At 52.4% G+C, this 9,538-nt stretch overlaps 1 protein-coding gene across 1 annotated transcript in view; it reads left to right on the forward strand.

The window, feature by feature from the left end:
- The window catches only part of wdr11 (WD repeat domain 11), a 57,079-nt gene extending 47,631 nt beyond the window's left edge, over positions 1-9,448 (forward strand). The window contains 6 exon segments of the mRNA XM_061227591.1: positions 1-63; positions 1,139-1,286; positions 5,407-5,513; positions 6,309-6,423; positions 8,848-9,019; positions 9,360-9,448. The exon segment at positions 1-63 is cut by the window's left edge and continues 59 nt beyond it. Coding sequence (XP_061083575.1) covers positions 1-63; positions 1,139-1,286; positions 5,407-5,513; positions 6,309-6,423; positions 8,848-9,019; positions 9,360-9,448 — 694 coding nt within the window.
- Positions 9,449-9,538: the final 90 nt, after the last annotated feature.

Here is a 9,538-nt window from a genome sequence, read left to right on the forward strand (position 1 = left end):
GGCCATGGCGAGGCAGACGGTGTCGGACGCTGAGCAGAGCAGCGTGGAGTCCTCTGTCATCAGGTGAGGGGTCGCCAGGTCCGCCGGCCCAATGACCGCTGTGCGACAGTCTAACGCGTCCCCTCTGAATGGCCGCTGTGCGACAGTCTAATGCGTCCCCTCTGAATGGCCGCTGTGCGACAGTCTAACGTGTCCCCTCTGAATGGCCGCTGTGCGACAGTCTAACGTGTCCCCTCTGAATGGCCGCTGTGCGACAGTCTTAACGCATCCCCCCACCTGAATGACAGCTTTGCCACTGTCTAATGTGTCCCCTCCTGAATGACCGCTGTTGGACAGTCTTAACGCATCCCCCCACCTGAATGACAGCTTTGCCACTGTCTAATGTGTCCCCTCCTGAATGACCGCTGTTGGACAGTCTTAACGCATCCCCCCACCTGAATGACAGCTTTGCCACTGTCTAATGTGTCCCCTCCTGAATGACCGCTGTGCGACAGTCTTAACGCATCCCCCCACCTGAATGACAGCTTTGCCACTGTCTAATGTGTCCCCTCCTGAATGACAGCTGTGCGACGGTCTAATAGGTCCCCCCCACCCTAATGACAGCTGTGCAACAGTCTAACGTGTCCCCCCCACCTGAATCACAGCTGTGCAACGGTCTAATCTGTCCCCACCTGAATCACTGCTGTGCAACGGTCTAACGTGTCCCCTCCTGAATCACTGCTGTGCAACGGTCTAACGTGTCCCCTCCTGAATCACTGCTGTGCAGCGGTCAAATGCGTCCCCACCTGAATCACAGCTGTGCGACAGTCTAATGCGTCCCCTCCTGAATCACAGCTGTGCGACAGTCTAATGGGTCCCCTCCTGAATCACAGCTGTGCGACAGTCTAATGCGTCCCCTCCTGAATCACAGCTGTGTGACAGTCTAATGCGTCCCCACCTGAATCACAGCTGTGCGACAGTCTAATGGGTCCCCTCCTGAATCACAGCTGTGCGACAGTCTAATGGGTCCCCTCCTGAATCACAGCTGTGCGACAGTCTAATGCGTCCCCACCTGAATCACAGCTGTGCGACGGTCTAATGCGTCCCCGCCCGAATGACAGCTGCGCGACGGTCTAATGCGTCCCCCCTGCCCCCACAGCCTCCTGCAGGACGCAGAGAGCAAGGCTGAGCTGAGTCAGGGCATCTCGGCGCGAGAGCACTTCGTCTTCACCGACACGGACGGCCAGGTCTACCACATCACCGTGGAGGGCAACAACGTGAAGGACGGGGCTCGAATCCCGCCCGACGTGAGTGAAGCTCTCCCTCTCCCTCTCTCCCTCTCTCTCTCCGCCTCTCCCCCTCTCCCTCCCCGCCACTCCGGGTTTCTCCAGGAGAATAGATACAACAGCTCCCGCAGTCTCATTTTTCACACTGGCATGTCTCTCAGAACTAAGAGCAGTCCGTTTTGCCTGCTGTTTTTTTTTGGTAAATGATGCGCATTGGCTAACTTTAGTGAACCTTCTTAAGCTGACTTTAGTCAATCTTTTTGGGCTAAGTTTAGTGAGCCTATTTGAGCTGGCTTTAGTGAGCCTTGTTGAGCTGACTTTAGCAGATCTTCTTGGGCTGACTTTAGTTGACCTTGATCGGATGAATTTAGTCAACCTTGTTGGACTGATTTTAGCTAATCTTGTTGGGCTGACTTTAGTAACTCTTGTTGGTCTGACTTTAGTGAATCTTGTCGAGCTGACTTTAGTGAATCTTGTTGGGCTGACTTTAGTAACTCTTGTCGGGCTAACTTTAGTGAATCTTGTCGGGCTAACTTTAGTGAATCTTGTCGGGCTGACTTTAGTGACTCTTGTTGGTCTGACTTTAGTGAATCTTGTCGGGCTAACTTTAGTGACTCTTGTTGGTCTGACTTTAGTGAATCTTGTTGGGCTAACTTTAGTGACTCTTGTTGGTCTGACTTTAGTGAATCTTGTTGGGCTAACTTTAGTGACTCTTGTTGGTCTGACTTTAGTAACTCTTGTTGGTCTGACTTTAGTGAATCTTGTCGGGCTGACTTTAGTGAATCTTGTTGGGCTAACTTCAGTGAATCTTGTTGGGCTAACTTTAGTGACTCTTGTTGGGCTAACCTTTAGGGAATCTTGTTGGACTGACTTTAGTGAATCAGGACCTCAGAACTTCATGGTTAATGGCCTGTTGTCTGGACTCTATTTCTCTCTCCCGTTCTCTTTATTGCCCTTGTCCCCCTCCCACCTCCTCTCATTACACTGTCCTGTACCTCCCTAAAGTGAAAGCACCCTCCCTTCAGTCATACCTTTGTGGTTTGTGCTGAGTTCAGGTCTGTCCCTCTCTCAGACGCCGTCTCTGCCAGTTAATCTTGTGGTGATGGTGAGAAGGCAGACAGGAGTGATGCACGGCCTCCTGTGGGTCATTCTAATTCACGGCACAGAGCTGTGCTTTCTCAGCGCCGGGACTGACACTCTTACCGCGTGGAGCGGCGTCGATGGCCGCCTCTACCGCTGAATTTCTCACCTCCACTTCTGCCTCTGCCTGCTGCCTCTGCTGTTTCGTGTCTGACTTGTGCCTTAGCAGGAGCGTGTGTGTCTGTGTGTGTATGTCTATAGGTGTGTGTGTGTGTGTGTCTGTGTGTGTATGTCTATAGGTGTGTGTGTGTATGTCTATAGGTGTGTGTGTGTGTGTGTGTGTGTATGTGTGTGTGTGTCTATAGGTGTGTGTGTGTGTCTGTGTATGTCTATAGGTGTGTGTGTGTGTGTGTCTGTGTGTGTATGTCTATAGGTGTGTGTGTGTATGTCTATAGGTGTGTGTGTGTGTGTGTGTGTGTGTGTGTGTATGTGTGTGTGTGTCTATAGGTGTGTGTGTGTGTGTGTGTGTGTATGTCTATGTCTATAGGTGTGTGTGTGTGTGTGTGTGTATAGGTGTGTGTGTGTGTGTGTGTGTGTGTGTGTGTGTATGTATATAGGTGTGTGTGTGTGTGTGTGTGTGTGTGTGTGTGTGTGTATATAGGTGTGTGTGTGTGTATAGGTGTGTGTGTGTGTGTGTGTGTGTGTGTGTATGTATATAGGTGTGTGTGTGTGTGTGTGTGTGTGTGTATGTATATAGGTGTGTGTGTGTGTGTGTGTGTGTGTGTGTGTGTGTGTGTGTGTATAGGTGTGTGTGTGTGTGTGTGTGTGTGTGTGTGTGTATGTATATAGGTGTGTGTGTGTCTGTGTGTGTGTGTGTGTGTGTGTGTGTGTGTGTATGTATATAGGTGTGTGTGTGTGTGTGTGTGTGTGTGTGTGCGTGCGTACGTACAGTACTGAACCGCTCAGAGGCTTGGCTGTAGGGGCAGTCTGTAGGCTGGAGGGATCAGAGCAGCAGGTGTCACAGGAAGATCTGTGGGCAGGGACAGACTGTGATACACGGTCATTAATGAAGATATCTGTCTCTCAATCCCCACCCCCTCTCTCTATCTCTCTCTCTCTCTCTCTCTCCCCCTCCCTCCCCCCCCTCTCTCTCTCTCTCTCCCCCCCTCCCTCCCCCCCCCTCTCTCTCTCTCTCTCCCCCAATCCCCCCTCCCTCTCTCTATCCCCCCCTCTCTCTCTCTCTCTCTCTCTCTCTCTCCCTCTCCCCCTCCCTCTCTCTATCCCCCTCTCTCTCTCTCTCTCTCTCTACCTTTCTCCCTCTCTCTCCCTCTCCCCCTCCCTCTCTCTATCCCCCTCTCTCTCTCTCTCTCTCTCCCCCTCTCCCCCTCCCTCTCTCTATCCCCCCTCTCTCTCTCTCTATCTCTTTACTGCCTCTTAAAGCAGATGACTCCACACCTCTGCGCTCATTAGCATTTTATTGCGGCGCCCCCCGCAGGCTAGTTCTGCTCAGGCTGGAACGTGATTATCCCTGCGAGGGAAGTCTGAATCTCCTTCTCCTCCCTCCCTCCCTCCCTCCCTCTCTACTCCCTTACTCACTCTAAGATCCCTCTCTCCCTCCCTCCCTCTATCTACCTCCCTTACTGCATTCCCTGCCTCCTCTCTCTCTCTCACACACACACACACGTGAACACGTCACTCTCAGTCATTGATTTTTTCCCCCCGTCTCTGTTTCTGTATTTGTGCGCGCTGTTCAGTTCCAGTTTAGTTGTCTCCCCATTGACAGGTGGCGAATGTGCTGCAGCGTCCGGTAATGCACTGAGAACGATTCCTCTGTAGAGACAGCGCTGCTTGTTAAATAAGACTGTGGCTTGGCTTTTACAGGGTGTGTGGGAGGCAGGGAGAGCTAGCAGCTCCCGCTGTAAAACAGCCGTAAAAAACCGCCAGTGCAGAGTCCACTTCCGTTTCTCAGAATCGAGTTCTACGTCTGACCTGAGCTCAACTTTTGAGTTCAACTTCTCGCAAAGTTCTGTGCCAGTGGTCCCTGGTTGGTCAGGAGCTGGAAGTATTGGGGAGGAGGAGGAGGAGGAGGAGGAGGAGGAGAAGAACGAGGGAGGGAGGGAGGGAGGGAGGGAGGGATGATAGAGTGTGTTTCTAGATGTGGGTGTTTGTGTGGGTGTGTGTATGGGGGTTTGTGTTTGCTTGCTGCGTGGTGCTTTAATGATTTCTGCTGCAACCTTTCAACCCTTTCTGGTAATTAGGAAATAAGTGTGGAATGGATTTGGATACCTTTGAGTATGTGTGTTTGTGTGTTCTGTGCAGTATGGGGAGTGTGTGAGTGTGCTGCAGGGCAGTATGGGTAGTGTAGTTTCATGTGGTTGTGTGTGTGCTGCAGGGCAGTATGGGTAGTGTAGTTTGATAGGGCTGTGTGTGTGCTGCAGGGCAGTGTGGGTAGTGTACATTACATTACATTATTGGCATTTGGCAGACGCTCTTATCCAGAGCGACGTACAGTTGATTAGACTAAGCAGGAGACAATCCTCCCCTGGAGCAATGCAGGGTGAAGGGCCTGCAGGTAGTTTGATGGGGTTGTGTGTGTGTTCAAGGGCAGTATGGGTAGTGTAGTTTGATGGGGTTGTGTGTGTGTGTTGCAGGGCAGTATGGGTAGTGTAGTTTGATGGGATTGTGTGTGTGTGTTGCAGGGCAGTATGGGTAGTGTAGTTTGATGGGGTTGTGTGTGTGTGTTGCAGGGCAGTATGGGTAGTGTAGTTTGATGGGGTTGTGTGTGTTGCAGGGCAGTATGGGTAGTGTAGTTTGATGGGGTTGTGTGTGTTGCAGGGCAGTATGGGTAGTGTAGTTTGATGGGGTTTTGTGTGTGTGTAATTTGATGGGGTTGTGTGTGTGTGTGTGTTGCAGGGCAGTATGGGTAGTGTAGTTTGATGGGGTTTTGTGTGTGTGTAGTTTGATGGGGTTGTGTGTGTGTGTTGCAGGGCAGTATGGGTAGTGTAGTTTGATGGGGTTTTGTGTGTGTGTAGTTTGATGGGGTTGTGTGTGTGTGTTGCAGGGCAGTATGGGTAGCATCGCCTGCATTGCCTGGAAGGGCGACACACTGGTCCTGGGGGATGTGGACGGGAACCTGAACTTCTGGGACCTGAAGGCCCGTCTGTCCAGGTGAGCCCTCCTGTCACAGCTCCTGTGTGAGCCTCTGTGTGCTTGAGTGAGTATGCCTCTCAGAGAGTGTGTGTGTGTGTGTGTGTGTGAGAGAGTAACTGTGTGTGAGAGTAACTGTGTGTGTGTGTGTGTGTGTGTGTGTGTGTGTGAGAGTAACTGTGTGTGTGTGTGTGTGTGTGTGTGTGTGAGAGTAACTGTGTGTGTGTGTGTGTGTGTGTGTGTGTGTGTGTGTGTGTGTGTGAGAGTAACTGTGTGTGTGTGTGTGTGTGTGTGTGTGAGAGCGTTAGTAACCCTGTGTGTGTGTGTGTGTGTGTGTGTGTGTGTTGTGAGAGCGTTAGTAACCCTGTGTCTGTGTGTGTGTGTGTGTGTGTGTGTGTGTGTGTGTGCGCGCGCGCCCATGATTGTGTGCATTAGTGACAGTGTGCGTGTGCCTGTATGTGTGTGAACATTAGTAACTGTGTGTGTGTGTGTGTGTGTGTGTGTGAGTGAGTAACTGTGTATGTGTGTGTGTGAGCGTTAGTAATCCTCTGTGTGTGTGTGTGTGTGTGTGTGTGTGTGTGTAACTGTGTGTGTGTGTGTGTGTGAGAGTAACTGTGTGTGTGTGTGTGTGTGTGTGAGAGTGTGTGTGAGTTAGTAACTGTGTGTGTTTGTGTGTGTGTGAGTGTTAGTAACCGTGTGTGTGTGTGTGTGTGTGTGCGTGTGAGCGTTAGTAACCCTGTGTATGTGTGTGTGTGTGTGTGTGTGTGTGTGTGTGTGTGTGTGAGAGCGTTAGTAACCGTGTGTGTGTTTCTCCAGGGGTATCCCCACACACAGGGGCTGGGTGAAGAAGCTGCGCTTCGCCCCGGGGAAGGGCAACCAGAAGCTGCTGGTGATGTACACGGATGGCACCGAGGTGTGGGACACCAAGGAGGTGAGCGTTCAAAACCAGCCTGGCTGGGGCTCTGTAGGGGGGTTAGGTCTGCCTGGGGGCTCTGTAGGGGGGTTAGGTCTGCCTGGGGGCTCTGTAGGGGGGTTAGGTCTGCCTGGGGGCTCTGTAGGGGGGTTAGGTCTCCTCTCCTCCAGCCTGGCTGAGGTGCCTGTATCGGAACCAGCTGGCTGCTGGGCTGGAGCAGCTCCACACAGTGTGCATGCCAAGTGCTGGTCTGGACCCACACCTTTCTGCAGAGGGCTCTGACAGAGCCAAGATGATGATGATTGATGGAGGTCACGTCATTCCTGGCAGGGGCTAAACTACCTGTGCCAGGGGTGGGCACAGACGGCCCTATTTGATTCAGGATGTCACACACACTTGGTGTTTCACCCTGCAGACATTTTGTGGGCGCTTTCGATCGTAAAACCAGGACCAGAACGCTGATGCGTGGGGGCCTTTAGCCTTTAGACTCCTTAGCGATGGTGTCGTGGTGTCCGTAGCGATGGTGTTATGGTGTCGTGGTGTCCGTAGCGATGGTGTCGTGGTGTCCTTAGCGATGGTGTCGTGGTGGTGTCCGTAGCGATGGTCTCATGGTGTCCGTAGCGATGGTGTTATGGTGTTGTGGTGTCCTTAGCGATGGTGTCGTGGTGTCCGTAGCGATGGTGTCGTGGTGTCCGTAGCGATGGTGTTATGGTGTTGTGGTGTCCTGAGCGATGGTGTTGTGGTGTCCTTAGCGATGGTGTCATTGTGTCCGTAGCGATGGTGTTATGGTGTTGTCGTGTCCTTAGCGATGGTGTCATGGTGTCCGTAGCGATGGTGTTATGGTGTTGTGGTGTCCTTAGCGATGGTGTTGTGGTGTCCTTAGCGATGGTGTCATTGTGTCCGTAGCGATGGTGTTATGGTGTTGTCGTGTCCTTAGCGATGGTGTCATGGTGTCCTTAGCGATGGTGTTGTGGTGTCCGTAGCGATGGTGTCGTGGTGTCCTTAGCAATGGTGTCATGGCGACCCTAGCGATGGTGTCGTGGTGTCCTTAGTGATGGTGTCATTGTGTCCGTAGCGATGGTGTTATGGTGTTGTGGTCTCCGTAGCGATGGTGTCATTGTGTCCGTAGCGATGGTCTTGTGGTGTTGTGGTGTCCTTAGCGATGGTGTCGTGGTGTCCGTAGTGATGATGGTGTCATGGTGACCCCAGCTCTGAAGAGAGCAGAACGTCTCCATTCCCGCCAGCGAGTCTCGCTGCAGGGCCTCCGTGGCGGTGCGTTTAATCAGCGCCCTTTTCCGCAGAGTTAGCGGGAGGGTCGGTGGGCGATGAACCGCCAATCCAACATTAAAGGACCTTAAACGAATTTCAGTCCCATCGCAGCAATTATCTGCTGAACTTTGATGAGTGTGAGCGTGTTTGCCCAGAGGCACGAGAAACGCCAGGCCCAAATGAGAAACTAAAATGCCATGGGCGCACTGTGGGCTTGAAGACACGGTCATTAATTATGATTACCTTTAAAGAATATAAACGCGTGTGAGAGCCGAGATCCCTTACCCTGCCTCCTGCTGTCCTGTCTCGTAGGGAGGACTGGTTTACAGAACCATGGCAGCTTGTTGGGGTGTGACAGATTTGGAGGGTGAGTCGGGGTCAGTCTGGGAGATCCTGCTGCTGTTTTAAATTCCAGGTGAAAAAGCCAGAGGCAAGCTCTTGAGTTGGAGAGTGAGTGAGACCACGTTTTTGTCAAGTCGTATCTAACCGTTCACTTTTTTCAAGGCCAGCGTAGGTCAGTCTCCCCGTGTTTCGTGTGTTTTGATTCCTGCGCTGAATCCATCCTGCCCTGGGCCTGGAACATCATCTCTTACTGATCACTCTTTCAGCATTCTCTCATCCATTAAACGTTGACATCGCCTCTGGCAGCAGTGTGTCGGGAGGGAAGCCCTCCTCGGTGTTTCCCCTCAGTGACACGGCGGTGGGTGTGTGAGCCGCAGACTGCAGGGGAAATATGGACCCCAAGTGCCTGTTACGTCACCCACGGACTATCCATGGGCTCGGGAAGAGCCTTTTCGGGCCTGGGAAGTCAAGTTTTACCTTTTTGAGCCAGAGCATAGTAGTAGTAGTGGCGTAATCTGTCCCCGATTCGTCCACAGAGTATTGTCCTAATAACACAATAACTTAAAGAAACTTGGCACATGGGGAGACATTAGAAGAAGAAAAAAAAAAAAAAAAAAAAAACTTTACCAGCTGGCTGCTTAAAGATTTTACGTTGAAAAACGGGTCTGAATGACCTACACTGGAGCCAGTGAGCGCTGTCTCTCAGCGTGACCAGGGAATGAGCTTCATGAAAAAGAAGGTTGGTTTTGGCTGCTTGGTGGGAACAGGGCCCTGACCCCTGACCCCTGACTCCTGCCTGCTGACCCCTGACCCCCGCCCCCTCCCGCTCAGGTGCAGATGGTCAGCAGTCTCCGTGTGGGCCGGAACGTGACGCACCGCATCCTGGACATCGACTGGTGCACCTCCGACAAGGTGGTCCTGGCCTCGGACGACGGCTGCATCCGCGTGCTGGAGATGGCCATGAAGTCAGCCAGCTACAGGATGGACGAGCAGGACCTCACCGGTGAGAGGAGGAGAGGAGAGAGGAGGGGGAGAGAGAGGAGGAGGAGAGAGAGAGAGGAAGGGAATGAGGGATGAGAGAGGAGGAGGAGAGCGAGGAGGGGGAGAGAGATGAGAAGAGGAGGAGGAGGAGGAGGAGGAGAGAGAGGAGGGGGAGAGAGATGAGAGAGGAGGAGGAGGAGGAGGGAGAGAGATGAGAGGAGGAGGAGGAGGAGGAGGGAGAGAGAGATGAGAGGAGGAGGAGGAGGAGGAGGGAGAGAGAGAGAGGATGCGGTGAGGGTGGTTTAAGGTTGAGGAGCACACGGGCTCTCCTGTGGGACCTCTGCAGTCGTGTCTCCTCACAGTGAGAGGAGCTCATGGAGACGTGCCGGGCCGCAGTGCCAGGGTGATGCTGTTAGAGTATGATGCAGCGTGTGGGAGGGGTCATTTATGAGGACATGAATAAAATGTGATAAAATATGATTAAAATGTGATTAAATCATGGAAGCCATTAAAAATGACTTTTGTTACTTTCTTTACTGAC

The sequence above is a fragment of the Conger conger genome, chromosome 18 (assembly GCF_963514075.1).
Source record: "Conger conger chromosome 18, fConCon1.1, whole genome shotgun sequence".
NCBI classification, from domain to species: domain Eukaryota; kingdom Metazoa; phylum Chordata; class Actinopteri; order Anguilliformes; family Congridae; genus Conger; species Conger conger.